The following is a 15,795-nucleotide window of genomic DNA, read 5'->3' on the forward strand; positions in this document are numbered from 1 at the left end:
AAAGTGCTGTGAAAACTGTTGGTGCTTTATAAAGCCTGTATAATAATAATGATACAGTAAAATCTTGGTTTGAGAGTAACTTGGTTTGAGAGCGTTTTGCAAGACAAGCAAAATGTTTAATAAATTTTGCCTTGATATTCAATCGATGTCTTGATATAAGAGCAGTGTCATGTCACAACTGAGTATAAAAAAGAAGAGAGGAGCCTCTAAGGCCCCGTACACACGGTCTGACAAAACCGATGAGAATGGACCGAGGTTCAGTTTCATCGGTCCAAACCGACCGTGTGTATAGCCCATCGGTCTGTTGTCCTTCGGTCCAAAATTTTAAAACATGCTTCAAAATCGAACCGATGGACCGCTGCCCGATCGGTCCAAACCGATGGTTAGTACAGAAAAGCATCGGTTCAAAACCCGCGCATGCTCAGAATCAAGTCGACGCATGCTTGGATGCATTGAACTTCGTTTTATTCAGCACGTTGTGTGTTTGACGTCACCGCGTTCTGACCCGATCGGTTTTTGGAACGATGGTGTGTACGCACATCAGACCATCAGGCCACTTCAGCGGTGAACCGATGAAAACGGTCCGTCGGACCATTCTCATCGGTTTGGAACGACCATGTGTACGTGGCCTTAGTGTAGCAATATGGTTACATTTAATGAAGATACAACATTTAGCAACTTATTGCTACACTTAGAGGTGCCTCTCTTCTCTTTTATACTCTGTATAAAAAATGCTTTGATATACAAGTGCTTTGGATTACAAGCATGTTTCTGGAATGAATTATGCTCACATACCAAGGTTTTACTGTATAAATTATTTTAATAATATGGATATAGATTTTATTATCTAACTATGATACATTTATGGCTTTATTTATCAATATTTTCAATCAACATTCACACATTTTTTACATGTTTAAATAAAAAATGTGTGAATCTTAGGAAACAAGCTGTGTGAATCGTGGGGGTAAAAAATAAATAAAAAAGACCCTTCGTTGTCTGATTATAGATATATAGCTAGATTCAGTAGATGTGTGTATCTTTGAGGCGGTGTAGCATATCGCATTTACGCTACGCCGCCATAAGGTAAGAGAGGCAAGTGCTGTATTCACAAAGCACTTGCCTCCTAAGTTACGGCGGCGTAGCGTAAATGGGGCCGCGTAAGCGCGCCTAATTCAAATGAGGATGAGCGCCGTGTTTTATGTAAATGATTGGTGACCCAACGTGATTGACGTTTTTTACGTACGGCGCATTCGCCGTCCGTGTACATATTCCAGTGTGCATTGCTCCAAAGTACGCCGCAAGGACGTATTGGTTTCGACGTGAACGTAAATTACGTCCAGCCCCATTCACTGACGACTTACGCAAATGACGTAAAATTTTCACATTTCGACACGGGAACGACGGCCATACTTAACATTGGCTAGGCCGGCTATTTGTTGGAATAACTTTAAGCCAGAAAAACGCCTTACGTAAACGGCGTATCTTTACTGCGACGGGCACGCTTTCCTTTTCGAAAATCGGCGTATCTAGTCATTTGCATATTCTACGCCGAACTCAACGGAAGCGCCACCTGGCGGCCAGCGTAAATATGCACCCTAAGATACGACGGCGTAGGAGACTTACGCCGCTCGTATCTTAGCCTAATTTTAGCGTATCTGGTTTCCAGAATACGCTTAAATTTACGACGGCGTAGATTCAGAGTTACGACGGCGTATCTACTGATACGCCGGCGTAACTGTTTCTGAATCTGGCCAATAATATTTTCCATACATTAAATGAATTTTTAATTACCGATCAAATGATAAACATGTTTGTGTGTAATATGTATGGGGCCTCAACTGTTAGGCTGGGTTCACACTACGGTTTTCCCGTCCGTCAGCCGCATACGATTTCAGTATTGAAAACGTACGGGCCCGGACGGGGAAAACGTATAGATAGACAATGCATTGCAAATCGTATGCACTCAGATGCATCCGGGTGCGTACGATTTGCTGGCAAAACGTTTTTTAAACGTACGCAAAACCGTGTTCAACCACGGTTTTGCGGCCGTTTTTAAAACAGTATGGCAAACGCATACGTTTTCCTTTAACATTAACGTCAATGGAAAACGCACATATGCGTTTCCATACGTTCCTGTCCGTTTCAGCCGCATACGGTTTTTCATATAAATCGTATGCGGCTGACGGACGGGAAAACCGTAGTGTGAACCCAGCCTTATTTAGTAATCTTGAATAATCTGGCAATAATGGCAGGTGACACCAGCCTCCAAGAGGGACTTAGCGAGGTGACACAAGTAGTCTGGGGACCACAGTAAACTTCAGTGTTCTGTTCACCTCCATTGGCAGGGAACCGCCGAGCATCTCCCATTCTCCTCTGTGCATCCAGCCAAATCATTTGAATTCAGCAGCCCTTAGCAGGATTATTCTGCGTTTAGAGTGACTCCATCCATCCATCCCTCCCTCTCCCACATCCATCCCCTCCTTCCTGCTCCCTCTTCTATCTCATCCTCCTTTCATCTTCCTCCAATCCCCACTGTCTACAGACAAAAGAAATCACAGCCAGGCTCAGGGTCCTTGGTTGCACTGAGCCGCCTCTTGTTGCTGTGCCCTGGGAAATAAACAAGGGCTTTTCTTCCCTCACCCCGTCCAGAGAGAAAGAGAGAGAGAGAGCCGGGGATCTAGGAAGAAAAGGCACAGGCAGGGAGGGAGGGTAGGACCAGGGAGAGGAGGGAAGAAATACAGAGCAAGACAGATGGGCAGAGGTGATAGGCAGATGTGGCTTAGGATTTCTTGCTGTGCATCTCTATGTAGGTGCAATGAGGAGTTAAATGCAAGATGCTTTGGACATTAATGAGCTCTGAGGGAATTTCTGCAGTGTGAGGGGGTTACACAAGCTGTCAGGTAGGAAAGGGAAATGAGTGTGTGTCGGTGTCTGCAGTAAAGGGTTGTAGCATTGTATTGTGCGTCCTCTCTGGAAATACAACGTGCATGTGTCTAAGCCAAGGCAATGATGAATAATGTGATAGCTTTGCACTTGCTGACACCGAGGCACATAGCAAGTGCTGTTATTGTATATTGAGTGTCATTGTGGTGATGAATTCCTGACAGGTAGGATGAGAAGAGTCAGCTCATCTCCACAGTAGGAGGACTAGGCATGTGTGCATGGACAGCTTAGCACTCTAGGCTTTTTTATTTATTTATTTATTTTATTGGCGGACTCTGTCTTCATGTGCATTTGCATCCAGCGTAGAGGAAGCGTGCATTACATGTGATAGGTAGACCGTGCGTGTGTGCAGTTACTAAAGGCTCTGTGTGCCTGCAGCTAGGAGACAGGAGGAAGTATTAGAAGACTAAAGATGGCTCCTGCCGGTGCTTTCTGGGTGCTGCTGCTGGCCGGTTCCCAGCTCTTATTAAGAAGTGGAGGAGAAGAGGATTCGTCCAGGGAGCAGGAGTGCAAGATGAAGAGCATCACCGTCTCGGCTCTCCCCTTCCTCCGAGAGAACGACCTCAGCATCATGCACAGCCCCTCTGCCTCCGAGCCCAAGCTCCTCTTCTCCGTCCGGAACGACTTCCCGGGGGAGATTGCGGTTGCCGATGATCTGGAGAATACAGAGCTGCCTTACTTTGTGCTGGGTAAGTGTGTAACCTGCATCCTTCACCCTTCGCATCATCCTGGGCTGTGTGTCGCAGGGAAGCTGTGCTAATAAACACAAACACACATTTCTGCAGATGCTCCACCAGGCCCTGCAGGATGCTGAAAGTAAATATATACGTTGCCTTTTTGATCTGGCATTTGCAAATCTGTAAAAGACAACTATACTTTTGAGTAGCAAGAAAGGAGGTGTGTGGAGTGCATAAGCTACACTCACTTCTGTATTCTTGACACTTCAGTCTTCTGTTTACATGTCTGGGTGGGATGTACCTTTTGGCCCATGGCCGATTTACATATCTGCTGGACTGTCGGCCAAAATTGGGCCTGTATGTTTATAGCTAATGCCGCGTACACACGAACGGAATTTCCGACAAGAAAAGTTTGATGTGAGCTTTTGGTCAGAAATTCCGACCGTGTGTAGGCTCCATCTGACTTTTTTCTGTTAGAATTTCCGACAACAAAAATTTGAGAGCTGGTTCTCAATTTTTCCGACAACAAAAGTTCTTGTCGGAAATTCCGATCGTCTGTATGCAATTCCACTCACAAAAAAACATGCATGCTCAGAATCAAGCAGAAGAGCCGAACTGCCTATTAAACTTCATTGATCTCGGCTCGTCATAGATCTTGTACATCACCGCGTTCTTGACAGTCAGAATGTTGTGTGACCGTGTGTATGCAACACAAGTTTGAGCCCTCATTTTGTCGGAAAAAAAATCCACGTTTTTCTTGTCGGAATTTTCCGACTCGCGTGTACGTGGCATTAGTCTTGAAAAAATAGGCAAAGTGCACTGATCTTTAGTAACCAATCAAAACTCAGCTTTCTTTAACGATAATAGTTTAAAGGACAAAATCTGATTGGTTACGTTAGGTTGTTGCACTTTGTGCATAGTTGTACTTAGTACTGTTCTATCAAATGAAACCTACTCATTAAGGACATTTCTGAGTCTTGCCCTCACAACTATACACCACAACTCAAAAGTGGCAAATCTGGAACATTAAAGTACAGTATTGCCCCCGTACACATGAGCGGTTTTTCCTGTCGTAAAAAAAAACGATGGTTTTCCTGACGGAATTCCTCTCAAGCCTGCCTTGTATACACACAGTCACACAAAAGTTTGGTGAACTTTTGACTGCCAAGAACGCGGTGACGTAAAAGACTACGACGAGCCGAGGAAATTAAGTTCTATGCTTCTGAGCATGCGTCGATTTGTTTCCGAGCATGCATGTTTTTTGAACGTTGAAATTGCATACAGACAAACGGGTTTCCCTCTAGGATTTTTTCCAGACGGGGCAAAAAGAGACCATGCTCTTTTTTTTTTTTTTTCGACAGCTTTTCTGTTGGAAAAAGTCCGATGGGTCATACACACGGTCGGGATTCCCGGCCAAAAGCTCTCATCTGACTTTTTTCGGCGGGAAAACCACTCGTGTGTACGGGGCATAAGTGCAGTTTTCATGCTCCATTCAGTTTGCCCCGTCCCATTGACCGCCACTGATGTTTAAAGCGGAGAAGCCCTTTAAATTCCAGTGGAAAGTCCTCATCTCTGTTGGGATCCGGTGCTCTGCATCCAGTCTCATTTTTAAAACTGTTTTTGGTTACAGCAAATTGTAATTAACTTCTTAATCAGTTGTATGCTGTTGAATCTGTATTTGAGCACTGTGTGCACTTCAGAGATGAAAAGCGCATCTGCCTTAGTTCTGTGCTCCAGATTTGGCCAGAGGCGTGCTTGTTAAATTGGGTCGATTGATGTGTGAAGTTGGTCCAGCGGCCAAAGAGAAAAAATGTCCACTTTAAGATCATTGCAGATCTTCATCCCAGAATTGTCCTCTGCAAATGTAATGATAACAGGCTGAAGGTTACATAGAAGATTTTACCCTTGGTGGAGAAAACATTGACTAAGTGATAAGTATCTTACTTTGTGTCACACAAGGCTACTAATGCATTCCCTTTCCACTGTAAGGATCAGAGGCTTCGGTCACTGAGGACATACTGTAGGACAGATATCTTACTCATTCATGGTCGATCACTCACTTCCCATAAGCGTGTGCACAGGGTGTGCCGGTGTGCCTGGGCACACCCTAATCACCCCATGTGAATTAGCATTATCCAGGGGCGGCACCAGGTGGGTGGTTGGGGGGTGCCAGGGGCCAGTGTAAATGCCACCATTATATTAAGGCTAGGTTCGACTTTAGGAACACATTACACTCGTATTTAGGGTGCAGCGTAATATGCCTCCCAATCAACTGTCTCCTACTGCCTCTCTGTGACAGCCGGTGCATTCATGTGTGTTTGAGCTTTGGGGTGCACACCCTAATGCAATAGGCTGCGCACGCCTATGTACTTACCATCCCAGTGTAACTTTCTAGACTCCTATGAGAGGTGAGGTTCAAATACATCATTTAGTATTTTAGGTGGATGTATATTGTGGAGCATTGCAAGTCTTAAATTATCCAGTACATGTGATGGTTATCAGCAGCGGTAGTTAATTTAGATCTAGGCTTCTGGTAATCACAAAGGCCTAACGTTATTTACTTGTGTATTTGTCGCTGGATGCATTCTAGGATTATTCAAGGTTTTTCGTTCTCAAATATTGATTTTTTCCCAGAACAACAGGACGGGTGTCAGCTATCTTGACCACCTCTGTCTAACTGTTGACAAATCTGCTACAGGTTTGACTGACCCCAGTTTGGAATTAAAAATATGTCTGTATGTTCCTTTAACGCGCAAAGAGTACATGGAGTCAGGAAACCAAGGGCTCTTTTTTTTACGGAATTTGGTCTTAACTTGCACTGGTGGATTCCAAATCCTGGTTTTGGACCTCTAGTCAGAGTCCTGTCAGATACTGATTAGTAGTTATTGACATTGTATGCAAATGGTTAGGTGTTTGGGTAGTGGTGTGGGAGGCAAACTTGGACAGTTGGTTTTAGAGGAACAGTTGATTGACTTGGTTGGAACTTTTTGGTGGGCCCCTTAGCACCAGGGATTGGTTTAATTGTTCTTCCACAGCTTTCCATTACTAAAAGAACATGCATACTCAGGCAATATGAGTGTGCACATATAGTACATCATGTTTTGATGTACAGATTATGTCCACATGTCTAATGTCTATGGCTAGCATTAAATCAGTTCACTATTTCAACTATAGAGGACGTTTGTAGGCCCAAATCCATACCTCCCAACTTTCCCTGATTTGGAGCAATGTCCCTTTGTCCCTCATCCCCCCTCATTTGTCCTGTCCCTCATTTGGTTGGCTCTATAAAGATGTATAGAAAATGCACTTTTTATCTATCAAAAAGTGTTTTCAGTGCTAAACCTTTCATCTGATTTCTAATTTGCTGCATTTGTAAATTCCACAAGCCAATATAAAGGGATAGTAGTGGTAAAATAAAGCATTTGTGGGTTTAACCAATCTTGTTTTTCTCCTTTGAGGGGACGTGGCAAGGTTGTCCTATGCCTGCATACTTTTGCTGATAGGTGTCCTCATTCCCGTCTCAAAAAGTTGGGAGGTATGGAAAAACTACCACTGCTATGTGTTGCTCCCAAGATTTCGAACAATCAAGGTCTACTTCCAAACTTTCTGACTCTTTCCCCCACTTTTATGGCATTTTTTTTGGTCTCTGTGTACAAATAAGGAAAATCTATCACAAAAATATATGAAGACTACAGAAAATGCTAGTTGCTTGGCCACCACACTGATCTTATAACTTTATGGCACAGATAAGCATGCAGATAAGAACAAATTACCTTTCTGCTCTGTATACCTGTTTCTGTCTTAGGAAATATCTAAGCCAGCGGATCAGTATAACATTCTGGCATCTAGCAAACCCATACTCCCCCAAGACAGTATTTTAATGACAACATTTTTGAAACACAGACAGAATACGACTCACCTGGCGGCATCGGTATCCTATGAATTCAAGCGGCAGGTTTTTGCCTTGGACTTCCAAGAATGATGAGATCAGTTTTTTAGTGTTCTGTCACCCATGGGACAAAAACTTTGGGCCAGATTCATGTAAAATTCCGGCGGCGTAACGTATCCCATTTACGTTACACCGCCGCAAGTTTTCAGCGCAAGTGCTTGATTCACAAAGCACTTGCCTGTAAACTTGCGCGGCGTAGCGTAGATCCGTCCGGCGCAAAGCCCGCCTAATTCAAATGGGGCGTGTATCATTTAAATTAGGCGCGTTCCCGCGCCAAACGTACTGCGCATGCTCCGTTTTGTAATTTTCCCGCCGTGCTTTGCGCGAAATGACGTCGCACCAACGTAATTTTTTGAACGGCGACGTGCGTTACGTCCTTTCCTATTCCCGGACGACTTACGCAAAAAAATAATATTTCTAAAATTCGACGCGGGAACGACGCCCATACTTTTAACATGGGCTGGTCTAAATATAAGCCATGCAATAGCAGCCGTAACTTTACGACGGAAAAGCCGACTAGCGACGACGTAAGAGAACGCGACGAGCACGCGTAGCTTTGTGGATCGCCGTAAACAGCTAATTAGGCATACCCGACGCGGAAAACAACGCAAACTCCACCCAGCGGGTGCCGAAGTATTACACCTACGATCCGAAGGCGTACGAAGCCGTACGCCTGTCGATCGAAGCCAGAAGTCGTCGTATCTTGGTTTGAGAATTCAAACTAAAGATACGACGCGGCAAATTTGAAAATACGCCGGCGTATCAGTAGATACGCCGGCGTATTTCGACTGTGAATCTGACCCTTTGTCCCTATGTGCTTTGTAAGCCAAGCAACAAGGATAGAAAGCCCCCCTGCTCCCCTGTCAGATCGAACAATGTTGCTAACTAGAAGATGCTGCTTCACACCTGGTACTTGTCTAGGATCCATGCACTTGCCCGAAACATGCTGTGGCAAGAGGGAATACAGAGGAGCGGTAGGATGACGTGCCCATTCCCTTTTCATTCCTCTTGGAGCTGCTTGTCTTGGGCAAGTGCTTGGAGAAAAGACAAGGGCCACATTTTCAAGCAGCCATTTCTTTGCTAGCCATGTTGTTGGATGTCATGGTGGGAGGGGGGCACTCTGTCTGACCTTGTAGCTATTAGAAAGTACGTAGACAAAGTACTGCAAGAATGCCGAAGAAAAAATGAAATGAGAGTTTTTTTTTTGTAAGAGAGGTATGGCCAAAGATATTTCGACCATACTTTTCCTGTGGGTCACAGTGCTTACTTGTGCTCTTCTGTGACCCAGAATCAGCCAACAGCAGACTGAAGCCCGCTGTCAGTGACGTCACAGAGGCACTCTATACTCTGGTCAGGATCCTGCCAGATCTGCAGCTGGCTTGGCCTCTCACATGCCACTGAGAGCCTGAGCCAGCTGCTCCTGCTGCCTCCCCAGTCTGGTGCCTCCAGTGAGCACTGAAGAGGCTCTCTGCTCAGAACTGACTGAGACCTGAGCAATCATTGGTTATGTGGTTGCTCAGTTCTTAGATCTTAGAGCTGGCAGGGACAGCTGCAGCATAACAGTGATGCTGCAGCAGGGAGGTGAGTATGTGTGTGTGTTTTTTTTTTTGTCATATTCCTACGCTTCTCCTTTGCATGAATAAATGAAATTAATAAAAAATTGCTAAAAAGTGCTGTTTAAAATTACGGTAATCAGTGCTTTTGTTCAAGCAAAGTGGAAAGGAACAGGTTCACTTTAATTGCAGACCTTTCAGCAGCACTTACTTTCTTTCCTTTGAGCACATGTTTCTCCGTACTTGGAAGTACAGGGGGCATTTTCTTTTGGTTTTTATTGCTAAATGTGTGAAGGGAGAAGGTAGTACAGTATGTGCAGCCAGGCTTGCTGAGGAAGGTTTAAAGGAAAATCTGTTGCTTTGCCCCTTTTGACTTTTAATATGTTTGGGCTGCTTTTCTTCTAAAAGTTCAGCCCACTTAATACCAAAACGTCTTTCTTAGTTGCTTTCGTTAATTTTACAGTGCTGAAATCTGAGTTTTGGCATGTACAGCTGCCATGGGCAATAAGTGGGGTCCCATTGCTGTTATTTAAGTTACTGTGTAAATATGAGATTAAGAAAAAAATGTAGGAACGAGAAGAGGGCCATGGTTGTCTCTGCCCTTCAAACTTCACCAGTAACTGGGATATCGCATTTTATGGGTGAGGTGAGCATTTTTCATGGACACAAGCCTTTTTTATGTGCATCCGCATGGGGGAGGCAAGTGCCCCCCCCCCCGCAGCAAGGTGTCCGCACATGGACACTCAGGGCCAGGGTGCACCGCGCCGAGAAACCTGAGAGTGTGTATACTTACCTGGTCACCGGGGGGAAACCGGCGCATTGCTCGAAATGACTTGACACATGTGTGGGTAGCTTCTTAGGAATAGGGGTAGTTGCAGCAAGATGACGGCGACGGCATCGAATTGACGAGCGCATGCTCGCGTACGTGATGACGTCAGCGCGTTCTTGCCTTTCACGAGAAAACTTTTTGAAAGGAGAGTCTGTACACTCGGGCCGCAAGAGATTCTTGCCAAGAATCTTGTCTGGAAAAACTGTGTTTTTCTTCTGACGAGATTTTTGCCCGTGTTTACAGGGCCTTACAGTATAAAAAAACTAGGAGAAAATTCCATTCTGTGATTGTGAGAGTTAGTTGGTGTGATGTAGTCTTTGATTTGCTATGACCTAACCTAGTACATCTCAGTTTGTAGCCTGAGATAAACTCGGCAACTGTTGGGGTTTGAGTCACCAATGAAAAGAATAACTATGTCTGTAATGGGTGGATGCCGTCAAGCTTGGTTCTCCAATCTACACAATCCCAGCACTGAGATCTCTCCTCTTTGTTGGCCAGTCAGTGTAACCATTGCTGACCAGAGCAGGACATCTTCCTCTTTCTGCTTCCTTCTCCATAATCATCATATTGATACACTTTAACCATTACACTGATGGCTGCATTAAGACTGTTTGTGGCGTGTTAATGGTGCTTGCGTTATGGCCGCGCATTACAACATATTATTGCAGTGATGGGGAACCTCAGCACCCCCACATATTGTGCTATGTTGTGTGTTGGGGTACCATTAAAAGTGAATGGCACACCCAATGCATCACACATAAAGTGGAACTAAATCCCATCAATCTAACGGTTTTAAAAAAAACGGTTACATCCTCGCCATGCATGGAATGCTAACTGTCATGTTTGTTTGTGCTCTCAACCAAACTGTCAAACCAACCAATGGTTGGTGTCATAACTGATCACATGTAGAGCATCATGGCAGTTGCAGATCAAGCAAAGGCTAAGATGGCAGCTTCCTTGGCTTGAAAGGATAGGAGGGTTTAGTATCGCTTTAAGCTGCCCATACACAATTTCATTAGAAAAATTTTTACGAAATTCTGAAAAATCAATTGTCAGGGCATTGAACTATGCTGTCATTGAGTCAGCTAATTTTGTTTGAAGGTCCTTAATTTTTTTCCAAATCTGCTACTTGAATGTATTCCCAGACAAATTAAACAGGTTTTCTTTTATTGCTAAGGAAAATCATTGAAAAGGAAAGCAAAATTAATTTAAATTTACAATTATATTTGCATATGTTTCAGCAGTCAATGGGGTTGTAGTTGATAAACTGTCTCTGTTATTTTCTCTTTCTCTCTCTCAAATTCAATTCAAATTCAAATGAGATTTATTGGCAGGACCAAATACATTTTAGCATTGCCAAAGCAGTTTGAGAGTTTGTATGGGAAGGGGGAGGGGGTTAATGGATACTATAAGGGGAAGGGAGATGGTTAATATAAAGAGAAATTGGGGGTGAGTCCTCTCTCTCTCTCTTCCCCTCCCCCTCTCTCTTCTCTCCCTCTCTTCTCCCCCCTCTCCATCTCACACACACTTCTATCTCTCTCCTTACCCTCTCTCACTCCCCTCCCACTTATCTCTTCTTTCCCTCTCTCTCTCCCTCTCACCCTTTCTACCTCTTTCTCTCTCCCCCTCTCTCCTTTCTCTCTCTCTCCTTTCTCCCTCTTTCTCTCTCCCCCTCTCTCTTTTCCTCTCCCTCTCTCTCTCTCTGTCCTTTCTCTTCCCCTCTCTCATTCTCTTCTTTCTCTCCTCTCTCTCTCTTGTATCCCCCCCTTCTCTCTCTCTATCTCCCGCTCTTCTGCCCCCCCCACACTCTTTCCCTCTCCCTCTACTCTCTCTCTCTCCCTCTCACTCTCTTCATGCCGCCTTTCCTCCCTGCACACTTCTCTCTCTCTCCTTTCCCTCTCTCTCTACTCCCTCCCCCATTTCTCTCTACTCCCCCCATCTCTCTCGTCTTCCCCTCTCTCTCTCTCCTTCTCCCTTTCTCTTTACCCCCCCCCTCTCTCTCTCTCTCTTTCCTCTCCTACCCTCTATTCTTTCTGTATCTCTCTCTCTCCCTCTCTTCTATTTCTCTCCCTTTCTTCTGCCCCCCATCGCTCTCTCCCTCTCACTCTATTCGCTCTCCCCCCTCTCTCTCTCTCTTCTTCCCCTCTCTCTTTCCTTCCCCCCTCTCTCTCTCTTCTTTCCCTCTCTTCTCCCCCCTCTCCCTCTCTCACACACACACACACTTCTATCTCTCTCTCCCCCCATTTCTCTCTTCTTTCCCTCTCTCTCCCTCTCTCCCCTTCTCCCTATTTCTCTCTCTACCTCTCTCTTTTCTCACCTTCTCTCTGTCCTCTCTCTCCCTCTATTCTTTCTCTCTCTCTTCTCTATCTTTTATCCCCTCTCTCTCTCTGTGTCCCCTCTCCCCCTCTCTTCTCCCCCTCTCCCTCTCTCCCTCTATTTTTTAATTCTCTCTCTCTCTCCCCCTCTCTTCTCTCTCTCTCCCTCTCTTCTTCCCCCCCACACTCTTCCCCTCTCCCTCTACTCTCTCTCTCCCCCTCTCACTCTCCCTTCTCTCCCTCTCTTCTTGCCCCCCTCCCCATGCACACTTCTCTCTATCTCTCTCTCCTTTCCCTTCCTCTCTTCTGCCCCCATCTCTCTCTTCTTTCCCTCCCTCTCTTCTCCTCCCATCTCTCTCTTCTTCCCCCCCTCTCTCTCCCTCCTCACCCCTTTCTCTCTCTCTCTCTCTCTCTGTCCTTTCCCTCCCTCTATTCTTTCTTTATCTCTCTCTCCCTCTCTTCTATTTTTCCTCCCATTCTTCTGCCCCCACTCTCTCTCCTCTCACTATATTCTCTCTCTCCCCCTATCTCTCTCTTCTTTCCTTCTCTCCCCCACACACTCTTCTCTCTCTCCTTTCCCTCTCTCTCTTCTCCCCCCATCTCTCTCTCTCTTTCCGTCCTCTCTCTCTGTCCTCTCTCTTCCCCTCTCTCTCCTTCTCTTCTTTCTTTCTCTCCCCCCTCTCCTTTTTCTCTCCTTCTCTTCTGCCCCCCTCTCTTTCCCTCTCCCTCTATTCTTTCTCTCTCCCCCCTCTCCCCCTTCTCTCTTCCTCTCCTCTCTCCCCCTCCCCCCTCTCGCTCTCCTCTACCTCTCCACTCTTTCCCCCTTCTCTCCCCTCGCTCTTCTCTCTCACCCTCTCTCTCTATTCTTTACCCCCTCTCTCTCTCTCATCCCCCCTCTCTCTCTTCACTTCCACCCTTTCTCCCCCCCATTTATCTCTCCTCTCTTCTACCCCCTCTCTCTCCTTCTCCCTCTATTCTTTCTCTCTGCCCCTCTCTCTCTCTCTCTCTCTCTCCCTCCCTCTCCCTCTCATCTCTCTCCCCCTTCTCTCCCCTCTCTCATCTCCGTCTTCCCTCTATCTCCTCTCTCTCCCCCTCTCATCCCCCTCTCTCTCTTGTCTTTACCCCCTCTCTCTCTCATCCCCCTCCCCCCCCATGTATCTCTCCTCTCACTGTCTCTCTCGCTTTATCTTCTCTCTCTTCTCTCTCCCTCCTGTCTTTCTCTCTCTCTCCCTCTCCTTCTATATCTCTTCTCTTTCTTTCTTCTTCCTCTCCCTCTCTCCCCCTCTCTCTCCCCTCTCCTCTGTCTCTGTCTTCTCTCCTCTCCCCCTCCTGTCTTTTTTTTTCTTTCCCCACCTCTCTCTTCTCTCGCTCTTCCTCTTCTTCCTTCTCTCTCTCAATATATATATATATATATATATATATATATATATATATATATATATATATATATATACCTGCAATTTTGCACACACGTTTGGAATTCCCGACCAAATGCTTACATTAAACTTTTCTTGTCAGAAATTTCCGATCGTGTGTACGCGGCATTAAAGTCAGTCCATCCTAAATTCTTTTATTGCTTAAAGCAGAACTCCGGCTTTTCCTCCCCAAAACAACAGATGTGATGTGCATGTAAATTAATCACAACCCCACTGTCATTCTACCTGTATATTACCTTATTTAGCTGTAAAAAGCAAGTTTGTGTGTCTGTGATGTCACTTCTTCTCCTGGCTGAATTTCAAAGTTCTCTGACTTCCTGTTTCCTTCCTTTACCAGTCCTGCAATTTTTTTTTTTCTTAAATAAAAACCTGCAAGACAAAGGCAATTATGAGCTAGTATGACTAGCATACTAGCTCATTATGAATTACTTACCTTAGCTCGAAGCCCCCGAAGCCGTCCTTGTCTCCCCCTTCGGCCGCAGACATCTCTTTCGGAAGTTTACTTCCGGGTATTGCCGCTGTGATTGGCCGAAGCAGCAATGACGTCACTCCGCGCTTGCGCGTGGGAGCCATCAAAGCCAGCATTATTGATTCATAAAACCAGCATTTTCAGTGCGCCTGCGCCGATGTCTACAGCCTTAATCTAGGCTTACTGTACCTCTAGGTGTAACTTCCCCCAGAGGGTTTACAACAGGGCTCAAGTCCTGCGGAGACACGTGGGAACGGAGTCCCTGCACTTTTTTCACAGCAGGAACGCAGTTCCCTTTGCAGGACTAGAGCAGCCGAGAGCAGCTGATCCGCCCGAGCCAATCCTTCACTAAACGGCGATGCCCAGCTCAAGTCAGGGGCAGGCAAACCTTAGTAATCCTTTATGTTACTGGCTGCTTCCTGTATATGGATGCTTAAAGTTCTTTCTAAATCCCGCGAAAACTCGGCAGACCTCCACAATTTCTCCTAGGAACAATGACAAAAGCTCCCAGGAGACATTGCAGCATCGAGGAAGTGACGGAATACCCGCACACTACCCGATGAATTCATATACAGGAAGCGGCCAGTAACATAAAAGATTACTAACGTACAGTGGGTCAAAAAAACAACAAAAAACATGCGGTTTAGTAATTATGCATATGAGCGTATCATTTTTTTTTTTTGGTGGTGGAGTGGATCTTGGGTGGGAGTTCCCACACTTTTTTCCCCAGGACTTGACTTGACTTGACCCCTGGTTTACAACCACTCTAAATACACCTATTTAGATCAGACCAAAATGAGGGACAAATGAGGAGGAATGAGGGACAGAGGGACATTGCTCCAAATCAGGGTCAGTCCCTCGAAATCAGGGACAGTTGGGAGCTCTGCTGGTTGGCATATTTATCTGGGCGGGATTATCTTCTAATTTTGATTCATTCAATCCCACCCAGCAGCAGCATAGCTAGCTATCTGATCTGTGTGTATGAAGGGGTTTCCTTCTTGAATAATGCTGTAATCTGTGAAGCAGGACTTGGGAGGGTTGGACTCTCCCTGTAGGTGTAACTGGGCGCCATGGGCAGAGCTAAATGCTAATTAGGATGCATTCGATCCCACTCACCATCAGAGATATTAAGGAAGTTGCATAATTTGCAGACTACAGAGGGGTGGGTTCTAGACTAGAGCTGGAGCTGGAAGTGGCTGAGGCCCTCAGTCTACATGCAGACTATACAGATTGTCACATGGTACAAAACCTCAACTAAACCCAGAATATCAGGGGATCTGCAGACTGGGTAACATGGTACCGAGATATGATCTATGCTGGGACTGATCATTCCATTTAGTTCTAGTGAAAAGAAAGATGGAGTTCAGCTTTAAAGCGGGGGTTCACCCTAAAAAAATAAATACAAATTCTACCATGCCATCCAGCATACTAGCGCGAGCTACAGTATGCCTTTATTTTATTTTTTTGCGCCGTACTCACAGTTTAATCCCATAGTTAAGTTTCAGACTCCCCACGGCAGAGGGGAACATGATTGACGGCCGGCTATGGCGTGTCACGCTTCCTGAAAATAGTCGAAATAGGACTTGGCTCTTCACGGCGCCTGCGCAGTCAGCTCCTAGTC

The 15,795-nt window shown here is 45.5% G+C and overlaps 1 protein-coding gene across 1 annotated transcript in view; it reads left to right on the forward strand.

Moving 5' to 3' along the window:
- The first annotated feature begins 2,531 nt into the window (after positions 1 to 2,531).
- Positions 2,532 to 15,795, forward strand: part of ASTN1 (astrotactin 1) — a 796,876-nt gene continuing 783,612 nt past the window's right edge. The window contains exon 1 of the mRNA XM_040360365.1: positions 2,532 to 3,635. Coding sequence (XP_040216299.1) covers positions 3,359 to 3,635 — 277 coding nt within the window. The 5' untranslated portion in view covers positions 2,532 to 3,358. The remainder of the gene's footprint in view (positions 3,636 to 15,795) is intronic.

The sequence above is a fragment of the Rana temporaria genome, chromosome 7, assembly GCF_905171775.1.
Source record: "Rana temporaria chromosome 7, aRanTem1.1, whole genome shotgun sequence".
NCBI lineage: Eukaryota > Metazoa > Chordata > Amphibia > Anura > Ranidae > Rana > Rana temporaria.